The following is an 18,090-nucleotide window of genomic DNA, read 5'->3' on the forward strand; positions in this document are numbered from 1 at the left end:
CATGGAAGATATTTTGTTCTCATCTTACATAATTGCTTTAAAACTATAATTGGATACCTGGTTTGAGGAAAACTGCAACCTGCTACCTGGAAGTCTTTGGTGGTAGTTTGTTTTTAGCAATTAAGGAATATCAGAAACAGAAAGGCACCAGATTTAATCTATTTCCAGTGAAAGGGGCCAACATAGTCATAAAACTGGGTCACTGAGATTGGGAGTGTTGGTTGTCTTTATGTATAGGCAGAACCTCTCCTGGGATATAAACGTTCCAGAGACTTGGTCCTCTCTGAAGGCAATTAGTCTTTGGGTGTAGACTTTGTACTATGAATGACATCTCCCTTGTGTGTTAATTTTTCTTCCGTTGAGGGAGTTACCCTACAGCCTGGGAAGCTTGTTGCCTACTGCCAGCCCTGGAACATTTTTAGCTTCATCAGCATTATCATCGTTCCCATGACCACGTCGATCATTACCATCAATATTATCATCACCTTTACCAACCTCATCACTTTTGGCATCTGTCACCACCAACATGGTCAGTATTCATCATTAGTTTTTTTGTCATTGTGTATAATGAACTATATTTAAAATCTTATCATAAAAGACTTTATTTTACATCTTTCTGCCTTGAACAGAAATTTCGCCAAAACCAAATACACTGAATTTACTAAAAAAAGAAACCTTTTAAATTTTAGTTAACTGTTTCCTTTACATTCAAACAGAAGAGCTTCATTTAAAAAAATAATTAATCTTGCTTATTTTGATTATTATATCTTATTTTTATAGATTTATTGAAGTATGATTGACAATTATATATATTTATGTTGTACAATATTTTTTAGGTGTACATTATGACTTGACATATGTTTATATTGTGAAATATCACCACAATCAAGCTGATTGACATATCCATTCATCACCTCACAGAGTGACCATTTTTTTTTAGTGGTGGGAACAGTTAAGATCTACTCTCCTAGCAGATTTCAAGTGTGCAATTAACTATAGTCACCATGCTGTACATTAGATCCCCAGAACTTATTCATTTGATAATGAACTCTTTGACCAATATTTCCCCATTTCCCTCATCCTGCAGCCGTTGGCAACCACTACTCTTAGATTCACAAGTAGATACATATTAAATGTTACCGATGCCTGTTCAATATTTTGGTAATCTAGAGCTTGTTGTCTACTCTTTTCTTTAGGAAAAGCTCATGACAACAAGATCCCCTACTAGGTTTTTATCAGTTAATAGCAGTGTATCTACAGCTTTTATATTTGAAGTCAGATTGGCTATGCATAAAACCATTCTTGGTTCACATTTAATTTTTTAGAGTATCTGAAATCTATTACTCCATTAATGTTGTGAAAACATGTAACAACAGTGTGATTTCTTTTTCTCTTATGAGTTAATTTGGTCTTTTTGCCTGGGTGCCTAAAAGCCCAAAAGCATCATTTATTAAGACAGGGAATATAGGAAGAGAAAATTCTTGAAGAAAGGTAAGTGATATAATTTTTTAATGTCTTGAATTTTAGGTGTCTATTCAGTGTTCAGATGTGAATAGAAACACAAGTTTGGAAGTCATTAGCAGAGGGTAATTTCTTCAGGCATGGGAGTGGACAGGGTCTTTTAGAGAGCACAAATAGAATGCCAAGATGGATGGAATCCTGGGGGTTATCAGTATCTAGCTCTTGAAGGAAATGGAGAAGTGGCCAGAAGATAGGTAATGTGTTTCAAAAGGAAAGTGTGATATAACAAATATATATTGTTCTCTGCAGATTATATGTATTTCTCTACAGTTCCTGGCATAGAACTCCTGAACTCCTTGGTGATAGGAGTGTCCTTTGTTCTCATGAGGTGGCTCTGGTGGGCTCCTGAATAGCTCCTGGATGGGGGCTTGTCATCAGAAAGACTAAACCATGATTAGAAGTTCAGAATTTTCAGCTCTGTCCCCTTTATCTCAAGAAAAGGGCTGAAATGGAGCCATTGATCAAACATGTTGACATGATGGAACCTCCATAAAGTCCCCAGAGTACAGGGTTCAGAGAGCTTCTGGGTTGATGAACATGAGGTGGTAAAAGAGTGGCATGACTGAGCAGGGCATAGAAGCTCTGAGGGCCTTCCCACACACCTGGCCCTGCATCTCTTCCATCTGGATGCTCATCTGCATCCTTTAATAAACTCATAAACATAAGTCGATGTTTCCCTGAGTTCTGTGATCTTCTCTGGCAAATTAAGCAAACCCAAAGGAGAGGGTCTTTGGATCAGCCAGTTGCTAGAAGCACAGGTGATAACCTGGTCTTGGGACTAGTGTCTAAAGAGAGAGAGTAAAGAGAGAGAGAGAGTGAGTGTGTGTGTGTGTGTGTTTGTGTTGAGGGCACTCTTGTGGGACTGAGCCTCTAACTTGTGGGATTAGATGTCATCCAAGTAATGTCAGAACTGAGTTAAATTGTAGGACACCCAGCTGGTGTCACGGAAACTTGCTCATTGTTGTGGGGGGAAACTCCCACACATTGGGTGACCAGAAGTGTCAGAATGAAGTGTTCTGTGGGAGGAGTAAAGGACGCTCAGAGGAGAAAGACACACAGTAGGGAGCAACTGGATTTTTCCCTGCATATGAAGGAAAATACTGTTTTTCCATTTTGGAAAGGAAAATGAGTATTTCAGAAAGTCAGCTGTCACTGTGTTAGGTAAAATAGTACTGGAAAGTATTCACTGAATTTAACAGCATTTGGTTTCATCTATCCCTTTGATAGAGGAGAAATTTCCAGGTAAAGGCAGTTCCAAGAATTGTCCAAGAATGTATGACCCGAGCGATATCTTCAGTCTTCAAAGCCTATGGTTCTTGCAGGACACCATACCGCCTCTTGAATTAAGCTACCAAAATGAAGCTCCTGAGAGAAAGCTTTGTAAAACATGGGAACATACCACTGAGAAGGTATGTGGCTTTCCTTTCCAGAGATCTTTTAGAAACTGCAGGATCTTTAAGGCTGCAAGTAAGATTATAGAGGAGTTCATGCATTTTACTTTCTTTACATTGCTTGATTTCTTTGTACACGTAAGACACTTAATTTAATAATTATTAGTAGATTAACAAGTCTCTGTTAGCTTAGAACAATCTCTATGTTTCTACCCATTAAATTACATTTCTCCTTTCCGTGAAACCACACTTGAAGGTCATTTTGGATTTGTCCCCATTCATTCTGCCTATATTGTACTTCTTAGCACACTGATTTCTTTTGTACCCTTTACAGTTCTTGTAAATGATAGACTTTACAGTATTTGTATATTAATTAATATAACTTTACTAATTAGCACAACATATCCTGAATTTAACACCCTGGCGGTGGGGTGGGGGGGGAGGAACTTGGTTCTGGAGAATTTTAAGTTGCTTGGTAACCTTCTGTGTAGTCTTTGCACAGTCTTTACTAAGTTCTGCCACTTAGTAAACTTTTCTTTGCCAGCACCTTTAAGAAAGGCGGAAGTTTGTTTTACAAACACCTTGACCTTGACAGGCAGAGATCTTCTGGCATTGTTGTGTAGACAGCATTATCAACATATTGAAGGTTTCAAGCTTCGTTTTAGTAAACCTAATTATGTGTGGTTTACATTACTTTTTTTTCGGGTAGGGATCAAAAGTCTGCTTATCGGAACCACTGACGAATTATTTCAGACAGTAAAAAACTATCCTGGAAATTATGGGTTTGCCATATGGCTTTCCATGGCACTATATCCATGCAAGCCCATTACATTCAGTAAGTTTTTGAAGAGCATCTATAATGTATTCATCACTCTGATTGGTACTCAGTGTGTTAGTGTACCCAAAAGCTATAGGACCAAGGATTTTCCTTGAAGAAACTTTTAATCTAGTTGGGGTTTCTGGACTATAATCTTGAAATAATGAATAGTATAAGGCTGTATTAGACAAAGCACAGTAAGAGTAATATGGAAGAATAGTGAATAGACTTGCAAGATAATGCCTTAGTTCAAGATTGTTTTTCAGTTCTTTTTTTCCCCTTGCATCATTGGTAACATTGATGTGGGAAACTAAAGGCAGAAGAAAAATTATTAAATTCCCATACTGCCTACAGCCCACTGGCAAGTCCTTGAAACAGGCAGAGTGACATTCCTCTAGGGACTCAACCGCCTCAATATTAATACTTTGCTAAGGGCAAAAGGCAATCCTAGCTTGACATCCCCCCAGGATCCTGTCATATAAAAATTCTCTTGGAAACTTCCTTTACCTCTAAACTCCCCAAGATACGTTTTGGCAGTCAACCTCCAAACAAATGGCCCACCAATATACACCTGAAAGGTCTCATGACTAAGGTTTTATTAGATAGTAATAAATGACCATTTCCCGACAATAGCTAACCCCCCACAAGGTCCTGGAAATCTTGCTTCCAAAATTCCTTAGAGACTTAATGCTATTTCTAACCCCCTCCCAATCTGAAAACATAAAATGGGTTACTCCTCACGAACCCCATTGCCGCTCTTTCTGCCCACAGGTCCTTTCCCAGAGCTTTAATAAAATCATCTTTTTGCACCAAAGATGTCTCAAGAATTCTTTCTTGGCCATTGGCTTCGAACCCTAATGTTCTTTCCTATATCAACATTATTTATCCCTTACTCTTAAAATCTCTACCTTGGGTGCTTGGGTGGCTCAGTCAGTTAAACCTCTGGCTTCAGCTCAGGTCATGATCCCGGGGTCCTGGGATTGAGCTCAGCGGGTAGACTGCTTCTCCCTCTTCCTCTGTTGCTCCCCCTGCTTGTGCTCTCTCGTTCTGTCAAATAAGTAAATAAAATTAAAAATCTTTTTTTTTCTCTACCTTGACCTCTCTGACATTTTGTAAACTCAACTAATATTTACTAAATGAATAATCATGGGATTATAATTCCTCATAAATTTCTGCCAGTTTGGAATTACCCTGTTTTTAAATTATTTTATTTTATTTCATTTCTTTATTTCTTCCTGTGTTTTAGAGTGGGACACTAAGTATTAATTGGGTTAAGTTACTTAGGTTCGCCCAGGAAATAAGGACTATAGTTGGGGTTTATTTTTTTATTTTACTTTGCTATTTTTAAAGATTATTTATTTATTTATTTGACAGAAAGAGAGATAGTGAGAGAGGGAACACAAGCAGGGGGAATGTGAGAGGAAGACACAGGCTTCCTGCCGAGCAGGGAGCCCAATGTGGGGCTGGATCCCATGACCCGGGGATCGATCACGACTTGAGGCAAAGGCAGACACTTAACAACTGAGCCACCCAGGCGCCCCCTCTAACTATTCTGTCTTTAAACACAACTCCTTGAAGCCATTTTCCTACTTTTTTCTGTGATCTCCTCTGTTCAGGTGATCCTGCAATTCGTATCTCAATCCCCTGTACTAAGTCTCGGATTTTCCAGTTTCTACTTCTTTCTGACCATTGTTGTTTGGAAATCCCATCAGCAGTTGATGATCTTGTCTAAAACCCCATTCTTTATCCTTCCACCTCCTTATTTTCCCATTTCTGTCTCAGGCTGGGCTTGGAAAATTCACCAAATTTTATTTGTGCCACTTTTCTATTGTTCCTTCTCAAGCCATATAGATAAGAAATCCTGTTTGGTATTTCATCATAATATCATAATATGTGGCACTGTTTATTTATTTATTTTTGTTTATACTGCTTGTGTAAAGTTTTTTTTTTTTTCTTAAGTTTTATTTATTTTTGGGTAGTCTCTACAGCCAATGTGGGACTTGAATGCATGACCCCAAGATTCAGTCACATGCTCTTCCAACTGAGCCAGTCAGGTGCCCTATGCTTGTGTAAAGCTTTCAATTAATTTCCCTGCCTTTGGTTTCTTTCTGTTCTAGCCCATTCTGAAACTGCTTTCAGCCAAGGATACAGTTATTACTACTACTATAATAAATATTATTTATTTAATAAATTTAGGAATAATATACATAAAAATATTTATTTTTTAAAAAAGATTTTATTTATTTTTTTGACAGACGGAGATCACAAGTAGGCAGAGAGGCAGGCAGAGAGAGAGAGGAGGAAGCAGGCTCCCTGCTGAGCAGAGAGCCCGATGTGGGGCTCGATCCCAGGACCCTGGGACCATGACCTGAGCTGAAGGCAGAGGCTTTAACCCACTGAACCACCCAGGCACCCCCAAAATATATCATTTTAATAAACTGCTTCTTGGATCTTCTTTGTGCCGGAAGGAACATCATTTACTCATTAAAGTAACACTTTGAGTGGTGGTTCTTTTCCCCATTTTAAGATTAAAAATTAGAAACTTACAGAAAAGTTAAATTTTGAAAGATCACACAGCTACTAAAACACAGAACTAGGATTTATGCTGTGGTCCACCGGATTCCAGAGCTTATGCTTTGAATACTTCTCACTCAACTAGGATATATTTCAGAGTGAAAGGGAAAGCTATTTATAATTTCTGGAGGGACTGCCCTAGGAAAACTAGGCTCAGAATAACTTTATGAATTCTACTCTCACTTCTTCATCACTGGTTACACTCAGATAAATAATGGAGAGGTTGAGAGAACATCTACTTTTGGAGAAAGGAACATGTGTTTATATACTTGGTGAGTTCAGAGATGACCACAGGACAGTCTCTTGAAATATCCAGAAAAAAAAAAAAATCCTATTGGGTACACATGGAAGGAACTTAATAGAGAATAGAAGAAATAAAGACACAAATTTGAGAGCCATTTACATGGAGGGATCATGGAAGCCATGAAAGGAAGGAGCTCATCAAAAATTTAAGGAAGCTACTACATAAAAAACTAATGATGTACTATGTATCTTGGCTAATTGAATTAAAATTAAAAAAAGAAAAAAAAGAATTAAAGGAAGTAGAGATAGTGTGGAAAATTGAGAGCCGAACCCTGGGAAATATGAGATATGAAGGGACAGGGATAGGAAGAAGAGCCTATATGGGTGATGCCTCAGACTGTAAACTTCTTTCTGGCAAGGAAACATGTTTTTTACTTTTTGTGGGGTTTTTTTTTTTTTTTTTTTTTTGTTTAGTTAGTTAGTTTGTTTTTTGTATCCCTGAACCTCACATATTACATTGCCAAATACATTTATTAAAATCAGTTTAACAACAGGGTAATTGGGTGATGGGCATTAAGGAAGGCACTTGATGTAATGAGCACTAGATATTATATGCAACTGATGAATCACTAAATTCTAGCCCTGAAACTAACAATACGTGCTAACTAAATCGAATTTAAATAAAAAGTAAAAATAAAAAAAATCCTGGAGCATTGAAAAAAAAATTAACAGTAGCCACTATGCAGACACAGATGATTACTGAAAGATGAATTGAATTCTATCTATTTTCTCAGGAGCTAAGGAAGCTATTTCACATGGAGGTAGGTCAGGTGTCATCTCTTCTCTCTGGCCAGGTTTGTGCTTCTTATTGAAGCTGGGAATCCTATGATATGTGGGGACTGATTTGGGACCATACTTGTGCAACTTTGATGGTCTACTAGAAGTCTGAGAGCCAATGCACATGCATGAGACATACATGCAAAGGTATTTTAGTATATGTAAATCTTCATATGCCCTGTAATGTTGTATTCATAATATATAGTTTAAGTTTGAAACTAATAAGAAGAAAGCCATTTCAGAGATTCCAGTTTTGGAAAGGCAAGAGTACTATACAAATGGAAAGGGCAAAACAGCTCTTTTGTTCTCTGCTGTGATGGAACAAGTCATCAGGTAACAGGACTTTAGAGAAGCCCTGTTTGAGATACATTTGGAAATGAGGTTGGCATGGCAACTGTCTCTGAGGTAACAAAATCCCCTTAGAGCTTTCAGAGAACCCTCAACTTCTCTGTACTTGGTTCTCAAGGAGAGCTTAATTTCATTCATTTTAATGAACTGTTTTTTTCCGTTTATAGCATTTTTGCAGTGGGATTGAGAACAAGGATTAGGATTACTGGAGTTACTCTGGGACATGTTAATTCTAAGTATAAATCAAAAGACGAGGCACTGTCATTGGTGAGTCTTAGCTGAGGGTGGGCAAGTCCTCATGGAGGAGTGTGCACACACAAACACACAGTGTGCGTGCAGTGGTTTTAGCAGAACTTTTCTGGAGGAAGATGGATTTCCGCCTTTGTGTTTTGACTTCATAAATTCTGTAAGAGGACTTTTGTCATTAATCCAGGACCAAAAACCTATTTAATCCACTGGCACACTGAAGCTTAAATTCCCCCAAATCAAGATTTATTTTTTGGGTATGAAATCTGTCTTCCTTAATATTAAGGGCCCCTTGTAAGAGGCATCAAGTGCAAGTTGCCATGTAAAAGTTTATTAGTCTCTGTATGGATGAAATCATTTCCTGAGAACTATTTTGACAATGTGTGCAGTAGTTTTAGTAGGTAGAAGTGGTGTCTGCAGACAATATTAGGCATTGTTAGTAACATACATTAAATACCTTGTGTTTGTTTAAGAAGCTCAGCAGGGTCCCTGGACCCTATGAAGTTTGGAGTTGGGTAGATCAGAGTTTGACTCAAGATTCTGGAACCTACAAGCTGTGTGTACTCTTCATTTTTAAAGTGGATATTTATAGGTCTAATATATAAGACCATTGTGAGGAATAAACAGGTATTATTTTTTGTGCATTGCTTTGGATCCTTCATTGAGCGTTCTGGATGAATACAGTGTTTGATACACGGTAAGGGTTCAATACAAGGTAGTAATTACTGTTTTTCCCATGGTGCCTTGCTATAATTAATAGCTTAAAAAGATGTAATCACAATGAAAAATGTAGCCACGGGTCATTAAAAATCACATCAAGTATTATCAAGGGTGTAAACAAACATTTCTTCTTCCTTAGGGAAGGGGGGTTCTCTGGAGCAGTGATCTTGAGGGAGTCTCTGTAACTATGTCCCTGAGATCTCTAACCCAGAATAAAACTCCTTAGCCTCCTGTTATCCATGGGCATTAGGAAAGGATGCTGTCTCATGCCTAGAATTTGGACAAGAGACTTGGGCCAAAGCCACAAACAGATCAAGTTCAGCTCAGCAAGACAATTAGAGGTTTTGATCCTCAAAGTAAAGAAGCAGAAGCAGAGAGTCTGAGCTCTGAGTTGTCACATTCTGTTCACTGGGGCCATTTGAGTGTCCATGAAAGAGATGGATGAGAGCCAGTGGAAAACAGCACTGTGACTGGAAGCAGAAGGAGGTGAGTGCCCGCCTGACCTGGTCTGTCCTGTAGCAGAGGGGGTAAAAGCTCAAACCCCGGGACCCGGACCACCCGAGTTCACCTTCTACTGTAACTTAGCAGCACCAGGACTGGTGCAAGTCACCTAGGTCCAGGGTCCTCATCTGTGAAATGGGGATACTCACAATGCCACACAGTGTTTAGAACAGCGCCTATCCCATAGCTGGTACTCAGTAAATGTTCCTATCCTCCTCTTCTTTATGTCACTCCCTGCACTTCTGTGGTGTGTAGCCTTCTCTCTCTCTGTCTCAGTGACTTGTTTCTTTTTCCCTTACAGACCCTCCTAGAGGACAATGGCTGCAGATAACGCCTCCTCTGTGACAGAGTTTGTCCTCGCAGGCTTAACAAATGAGCCAGAACTCCAGATGCCCCTCTTCTTCCTGTTTCTAGGTTTCTATGTGGTCACGGTGGTGGGGAACCTGGGCCTGCTAACCCTGATTGGGCTGAATTCTCACCTTCATATTCCCATGTACTTTTTCCTCCTCAACTTGTCCTTCATAGATTTTAGTTTCTCTACTGCCATCATCCCCAAAATGCTAATGAGTTTTGTCTCCAAGAAGAACATCATTTCCTATGCAGGGTGTATGACTCAGCTCTTTTTCTTTTGTTTTTTTTTTGTCTTTTCTGAATCTTTCATCCTGTCGGCAATGGCATATGACTGTTATGTCGCCATCTGTAAACCACTGCTGTACACAGTCACCATGTCTCCTCAGGTGTGTTTCCTCCTTTTGTTGGGTGTTTATGGGATGGGAGTGTTTGGGGCTGTGGCCCATACAGGAAATATATTATTTTTGACCTTCTGTGCTGACAACCTTGTCAATCACTATATGTGTGACATCCTTCCCCTTCTTGAGCTCTCCTGCAACAGCTCTTACATAAATGTACTAGTTGTCTTTATTGTTGTGACCATTGGCATTGGGGTGCCCATTGTTGCCATTTTTATCTCTTATGGTTTCATTATTTCCAGCATTTTCCATATTAGCTCCATTGAAGGCAGGTCTAAAGCCTTCAGTACTTGCAGTTCTCACATAATTGCTGTTTCTCTTTTCTTTGGATCCGGAGCCTTTATGTACCTCAAACCACCTTCTATTTTGCCCCTTGACCAGGGCAAAGTGTCTTCCTTGTTCTACACCATTGTGTGCCAATGTTCAACCCATTAATCTATAGTCTGAGGAATAAGGATGTCAAATTTGCCCTGAGGAAAACCTTGGGCAGATTAACTTTCTCTTGAAAAAATATTAGAAATTGAGATAAAAGATCCAAGGATTTTTATATTGTAGTGTTTTTATTACTATTACTTATTGTTATTCTGACTTTTTTTAAGATGAGGAATCCAAGCTCTAGTGCTTTCTTTTTAAACTATATGCCAGAGGAAATTTTAACTTTCTTTACCAAATGGACTGATTCTCCCCTACACAAATCCCCCAATTCTTTCTTCTGTATTTTATGAAAAATAATTGGTACAATTTTAGGGTATTCAACATTGAATGGGGCTTAGGAATCATTTGATCCAGTGCCTTTATATGAAACATCACACTTTGCAGAGTCAGAACATTCCTATGTTGCCCAGGAACATAAAACTACCTGGTGCCAATGCTGGGACTGAAATCCTTGCTCGAATCTCAATCCAGTTTGTTTTCCCCTATGCCATGTTTTTTTGCCTCAGTTTTTTCTTGGAAGATTTCATTTCACATGTTGGTTGACCTAGCACATTTAAGTTATGAATATATTCACAGTAATTTCATGCACTTTTCACAGGATAATTTTAATATATCACATTTTGCAAGAGAGTAGGAGGTGAAAAATTTTGTTGAGTTGGTCTTGGCAAAATGACAAGATCAGTGTTTGATGAATTTTGTAGTGTGTAATTGGAAAGTATGTTAGATTTCAGAGAGGCAAGTATGGTGTCCACTGACTTGGTGGGTGGAGCCCTACAGACATAGTTTAGTGAATTAGAACTTCCAGAGGACAGAAATTTAATTTTATGGGGTGTAAAGGTGTGTGGTGGAGGTGTCATATGTTATTTAAAGACTGACAGAGAGAATTTGGAGTCTTATTTCAAGGGTTACCTTGGCTGTGGTCCAAGATAATTGGCACTATCCAATATGGCAGTCACTAGCTGTGTATGGCACTGAGCATTGAACCTGAGACACACAACAAGTCAGGAATGTAATTGTAAAATACACACTGGGTCTTTGAAGGATTAATATGAAAAATAATGTAAGCTATCTCGCTGGCAACTTTTTATGTTGATAACATGTAGAAATAACATTTTGGATCTATTATGTTTAATAAAATGTATTATTAAAATGAATTTTTCTGTTTAGTTTTTTAATGTGTCTATTAGAAGTTTGAGAATTACATATGTTGCTCGCATTATATTTTTACTAACTGACACTGGTGTGGAAGATGTAACAGAGCACCAGGTAGTTGGGACATATTTAGTTATCAGGGCTGCACCAAGCTTCTGATTATTAGGAGAGGCAAGTGCTACTGAATTTTCAGGCATTGGAGAGAGTCATCATATTCTAATAATGGGGCACATGGAGAAGGGATGGTGATCTCAGGATAAGTTCATAAATCTACAGTATTATGTAATGGGAAATAAAGCATTATATAAAAAAATCAAAAGAACAATTTTTTTGGATATAAACTCACCATTGGTGGTAAGATTTCTTTGGGAAGCATTGATAAATGAAGTGCGGGGGAAATATTTTTACTTATGAACTTTTCCTTAGGAAAATTCACTTCTAGTGCGAAATAAGGGAAGTTTGGATCAGTGTTTAATTTTGCCTTTTGATTCTGATCAATGTTGCTGCAAGGAAAATAAGAAACACATGGGGGAGGATTGTACTTTAGATGGGACTGAATAGTTACCTGAAATCAGGGGACATAGAATTTAGGCATGGGCTGGTGTATTGGTTATATCCTGGGTATGCAGTACAATGTAAGTAATGAAAAATAACAGAAACCGTCCTTTAAAATTTTTTGTAGTCTAACTTTCATAAGGCAAAGTGTGCAAATCTTTAGTGTATATCTCACTGAATTTTTGCACATGTATATGTAACCACAGCCTAGATAACAATGTAAAACATTTCCATCCACTTTAGAAGGCTTCTTTTTGCTCCTTTGCCATAAATACTAACTGCCCTCATCCTCCCCACCCCAAGGTATCAACTATTCTGACTCTAATTATCATAGGTTAATTTTGCCTATATTTGAAGTTCACATAAACATGTACTTTGTTGTTTCTGACTTCTTTTCCTCAGCATAAAGCCTGTGATAATTATCTATAGTATTGCATGTGTGGATATATTATTTTTTTATTGTTGTGTGTTATTCCATTATGAGACCATACAATTATTTAGCCTGTTAATGAAAAGATAGTTTAAGTTTTAGCCCTAAGGTTAATAACATTTCTATAAAATTTTTTAAGATTTTATTTATTTGATGAAAGAGATACAGTGAGAGAGATAACAAAAGCAGGGGGCGTGGGAGAGGTAGAAGCAGGCTCCCCGCTGAGCAGGGAGCCCGATGCAGACGGGGCTCGATCCCAGGACCCTGGGATCATGACCTGAGCTGAAGGCAGACGCTTAATGACTAAGCCACCCAGGTGCCCCTCTATAAATATTTTTTAACATGCATTTTAATTGAAGTATGCAAAAGCTTCTTTTGGAAATATATTTAGATGTGGATTTGCTGGATAATAGAGTAGATATATGTTTAGTTTTTTTTTAATACTGTCAAAGTGTTTTAAAAAATATCTGAGTCAGTTTGCACAGCTATCAACAATGTCCAAGAATTCCAGTTGTTCCACATCCTCATTGACACTTAGTATTTGTATTTTATCCATTCTGGTGTGTGTAAGCAAAATATCTTTTGTTTTAATTTTTAATTTTCCTGATGTTGAGCATCCTTTAATGCATGTATTGGCTGCTTGAATATTTTCTTCCACGAGGTAATTATTCAAGTCTTTTGACCATTTGAAAAATAGAGTTGTTAGCTGCTTTCCTCTTGATTTGAAGGAATTAAAAATTCTACATGTAATTACATGTATGTGTAAGTATGTATATGTATGTATTATGTACATGTGCATGTATGTGTAAAATATATCAGTAATATATACAGATATAATGCATACACACATCTTTATCTCAATCTCTCTATATCTATCTTCTCCCAAACTATGTGTGCTTATTGTTGATATCTTTTGATAGCAGATGTTCTTAATTTTGAAGTTTGGTTCACCAGTTTTGCCTTTTATGGTTAGTGCTGTGTCTTATTTAAGAGATCTTTTACTGTTCTTCTTGAGGTCAGAATAACAGCAATGTGAAAGGGTACGAGTGAGAAAGAAGACATGACAAACTCATTGCAGCTTTGGTTCTGTCAACATTTCGGGTCCCCTGATCTTCTGGATTCACCCCATGCTTATATTACCTCTTCCTCTATTTGGTTGATGCATAATAGGGACAGAGCGCTTGAAGCCTGAAGGCACCAGCATTACAAGTATTTTCAATTCAACAGACATATATTTATTTATTTATTTTCATGTTTTAAAAAGGGTTTAAGAAGATATAACTGACATACAATTAACTACAGTGTTTAAAGTGTTAATTTTGATAAAATTTGACATACATATATACTCATAAAGCCACCACCACAATTTTGTCTCTCCCTCCTGCCTTCTTCCATTCCCTTACTGCTTTGAAGGCAACCACTAATTTGCTTTCTGTCATTCTGTTGTTTTCATTCTCAAGACTTTTATATGAATAGAATGGTACAGTATGTACTCATTTTTGTCTGCTATCTCTATCTTTTGTCTGCTATTTATGTTTCAATATAAGTATTTTGAGATTCTTTCATATTGTTACATCTATGATAGTTAATTACTTTTTGTTACTGAGTAGTATTACATTGTATGGATATACTACCATATGTTTGTTCATTTACCTGTTGATGGGCATTTGGGTTGCTGTTGGAAACAAATCTATTATAAACATTCATGTACAAGTTGTTGTATGGATATATCCTTTCATTTCTCTTTGGTAATAAACAGAAGTGGAATGGTGAAGTCACATGATAGGTATATGTTTAACTTTTTAAGAAAGTGCCAGGCTGTTTTCCAAAGTGGTTGTACCATTTTACACTTTCTCCAGTAGTGTTTGAGATTTTCAGCTCCCCATGTCCTCACTACACTTGGCATGGCCCACTTCTTCAGTGGAGACATTTAAATAGGTATATAGTGGTATCTCATGGTGGTTTTAATCTACATTTCCCTAATAAGTAATGTTGCTGAGTATCTTTTCAGGGGATCATTTGTCATCCATATATATTTTCTGTGAAATGTTTATCCAACCTATTTGCTTATTTTAAAGTAGGTCAGCCCCATGCAGAAGAATGAGACTGGGCCACTTTCTTACACCACACACAAAAATAAATTCAAAATGGATGAAAGACCCAAATGTGAGACAGGAATCCGTCAAAATCCTAGAGGAGAACACAAGCATCAACCTCTGTGACCTTGGCTGCAGCAACATCTTGCTAGACACGTCTCCAGAGGCACAGGAAACAAAACCAAAAATGAACCATTGGGACTTCATCAGTATAAAAAGCTTTTGCACAACAATGAAAACAACAAAACTAAAAGGCAACCTATGGAATGGGAGAAGATAATTACAAATGACCTATCAGATAAAGGGCTAGTATCCAAAACATAAAGTACTTACCAAACTCAACACCCAAAAACCAAATAATCCAGTCAAGAAAAGGGCAGAAGACATGAACAGACATTTTTCCAAAGAAGACATTGTGTGGAGCCCTGGGTGTGGTGCATAAACAATGAATCTTGGAACACTGAAAAAAAAATACAATTAAGACATTAAAAAAAAAAAAAAGACATACAAATGGCTAACAGACACATGAAAAAATGCTCCATATCAATTGGCATCAGGGAAATCAAATCAAAACCATAATGAGATATCACCTCACACTGGTCAGAATGGCTAAAATTAACAAGTCAGGAAACAACAGATGTTGGTGAGGATATGGAGAAAGGGGAACCTTCTTACACTATTGTGGGAATGCAGACTGGTAAGCCACCCTAGAAAACAGGGGAGGTTCTTCAAGGCATTAAAAATAGAGCTATCCTATGACCCAGCAATTGCACTATTAGGTATTTATCCAAAGGATACAAACATAGTGATTAGAAAGGGCACCTTCATTCCAGTGTTTACAGCAGCAATGTCCAGAATAGCCAAACTGTGGAAGGAGCTGAGATGTCCATTGACAGATGAATAGGTAAAGAAGATGTGGTATCTACAAACAACAGAATATTACTCAGCCATCAAAATAATGAAATCTTGCCATTTGCAATGATGTGGATGGAATTAGAAGGTATTATGCTAAGCGAATTAAGTCAGTCAGAGAAAGACAAATAATATAATTTCACTCATTTGTGGAATTTAAGAAGCAAAACAGATGAACATAGGGGAAGGGAAGGAAAAATAAAATAAGATTAAAAGAGAGGGCGAGACAAACCATAAGAGACTCTTAACTATAGAAAACAAACTGAGGGTTACTGGAGGGGAGATGGGTTGGGGGATGAGGTAATTGGGTGATGGGCATTAAGGAGGGCACTTGATGTAATGGGCACTGGGTGTTATATGCAACTGATGAATTATTAAACTCTACCTCTGAAACTAATAATACACTATATGTTAACTTAATAGAATTTAAATAAAAAAATTTTAAAGTAGGAAGGTTATTTCTTATTCCTGAGAGCTCAAGGGTCTTTATATATTCTGAATTCAATCCTTTACTGAATATGAACTTTTCAAAAAGTCCATGGCTTATCTTTTCATTCTTTTAACAGAGATCTTGATTTTCAAAAGTCCAACTCATCACATTTTTTTTTTATGAACTGTAGCTTTGTTGTTGTATCCAAGAATTTTTTGCTTAAAAAAAAGATCACAAGGATTTTCTCCTATATTTTGGATGTTTTATAGGTTTTTATGTTTGTGTGTACAATCTATATTCAGTTAATTTTTGTATACAGTTGAAGTATGGATCAAAATCGCTTTTTGGTGTGTGTGTGTGTGTGTGTGTGTGTGTGTGTGTGTGTGTGTGTGTTTGCACATAACTGTCCAGTGATTGTTCTTTTACCTTTGTTAAAGATCAATTGTTTCTGTTTTTTATTTTCTGTTCCCTTTGTCTAATTGTCTATCTTGATGTCAATACCACAGAGTTGTTTTTTTTTTTAACTGTAACTTTATAATAGTTCTTGAAATCAGTCAGTATAAGTCCTCTAACTTCATTCACCTTTTTCAAAAGTAATTGACTATTTTAGGTCCTTTGAGTTTCCATATGAATTTTAGGATGAGCTTGTAAATTCCTACAAAATGACCTGCTGCGATTTTGATATCTTGAAATCTTGAAAAAAATTCACAGATATATTGAATCTGTGAATTTCTTTGGGAGAATTAACATTTGTTTTCTCCCTCAGCAATAAATGGGAGTGCTTACTTTCTTTTGTCACTCTAACATAGTATACTCTTAGAAATTTCAATTTTTTAATCTAAGAACAGTTTTTAAGTATAGTTATAATTAGCATTTCTTTAATAATGAGAAACTCTAGTGATATTCTCAGGTATTTAATGGCTATTGGTGTTACATCACACTTTTTCCTCACTTTTCTGCTGGATTTTGATCTTAATTAGGCACATTAGCTTTTCATTTGAGGTATAAGTTGCATATATCACCCCCCCACTTTGTGATTTGGTTTTTGACTTTCCTTATGATATAAAATTTAAAAATTAATGTTACTAATCTTTTACTGTTTCTGGTATTTTGGTCATACTTAGAAATGTCCTTCTGTCCTTTATAACCTCAAAGGTTATAAAGAAATTCACTCCTTTTTTTTTTTTCAAAATGTTTGTAGGATTTCATTTTTTTAATACTTGGATGTCTGATCTTTTTACAAACTGTACCAGTATATGGTGTGAGGAATGGATCCAAATTTATCTTTTTCCATATGGCTATCCAGTTGTTCTATCACAATTTATAAAAAAAAGTCCATCTTTTCCCTGCTGAGTTGAGCTGTTGCCTTCATTACATACCAAGTTTCATAGGCACTTGAGCTATTTCTGTGTTTTCTGTTCTGTTCTGTTTGTCTGCCAGTCTATTCATAAGTCAATACCACACTGCTTTAATTATAGGAGCTTCGTAATGTTTTCATATCTTGAAGATAACTTCCCACATATTGTTATTCTTTTTTTTAGGACTTTCCTGGTTGTTCATCTTTAACCATAATGTTTATAACTAATCTATCTAGCTTCAAAAAAATACCCCAAACCTCATGGCATGTTTAGTGATTGCATCCTAAGCTTTTTATAAGCAAACTTAGGAGGAATTGACATCTTTGAATTTTGAGACTTCCATCTCAAGGAAGTATGGTGTATCTTCTTAGTTCAGTATCTTTTAGGAGTGTTTCATAATTTTTCTTGTCTATGTTTTGCACATTTCTTATTAGATTTCTGGTTGGAATTTTATTATATTTTATTTTTTTCTACTGTAAAGAGAGTTTTATCTTTCATTATATCTTCTGATTATTATTTGCATATATGAATTCTATTGAATTCTATGTTAATTTTATACTTTGTAATATAATAATAATGATTATTTTTTAAAAGATTTTATTTATTTATTTGAGAGAGAATGAGAGTGAGAGAGAGAGCATGAGAGGGGAGAGGGTCAGAGGGAGAAGCAGACTCCCTGCTGAGCAGGTAGCCCAATGTGGGACTTGATCCCAGGACTCCAGGATCATGACCTGAGCTGAAGGCAGCTGCTTAACCAACTGAACCACCCAGCTGC

The 18,090-nt window shown here is 36.9% G+C and overlaps 1 protein-coding gene across 1 annotated transcript; it reads left to right on the top strand.

The window, feature by feature from the left end:
* The first annotated feature begins 9,515 nt into the window (after window positions 1-9,515).
* Window positions 9,516-10,382, top strand: LOC111153844 (olfactory receptor 8B12-like). Its single transcript, XM_022513111.1, has one exon. The coding sequence runs from the start codon at window positions 9,516-9,518 to the stop codon at window positions 10,380-10,382; it is 867 nt and encodes a 288-aa protein (XP_022368819.1).
* The last annotated feature ends 7,708 nt before the right edge of the window (window positions 10,383-18,090 follow it).

The sequence above is a fragment of the Enhydra lutris genome, unplaced genomic scaffold (genome assembly GCF_002288905.1).
Source record: "Enhydra lutris kenyoni isolate GAN:26980312 unplaced genomic scaffold, ASM228890v2 scaffoldscaffold34, whole genome shotgun sequence".
Classification (NCBI taxonomy): Eukaryota; Metazoa; Chordata; class Mammalia; order Carnivora; family Mustelidae; genus Enhydra; species Enhydra lutris.

Coding starts and splice junctions, on each gene's coding strand:
- LOC111153844 (XM_022513111.1), top strand. CDS start 9,516: ATGGCTGCAGATAACGCCTCCTCTGTGACAGAGTTTGTCCTCGCAGGC.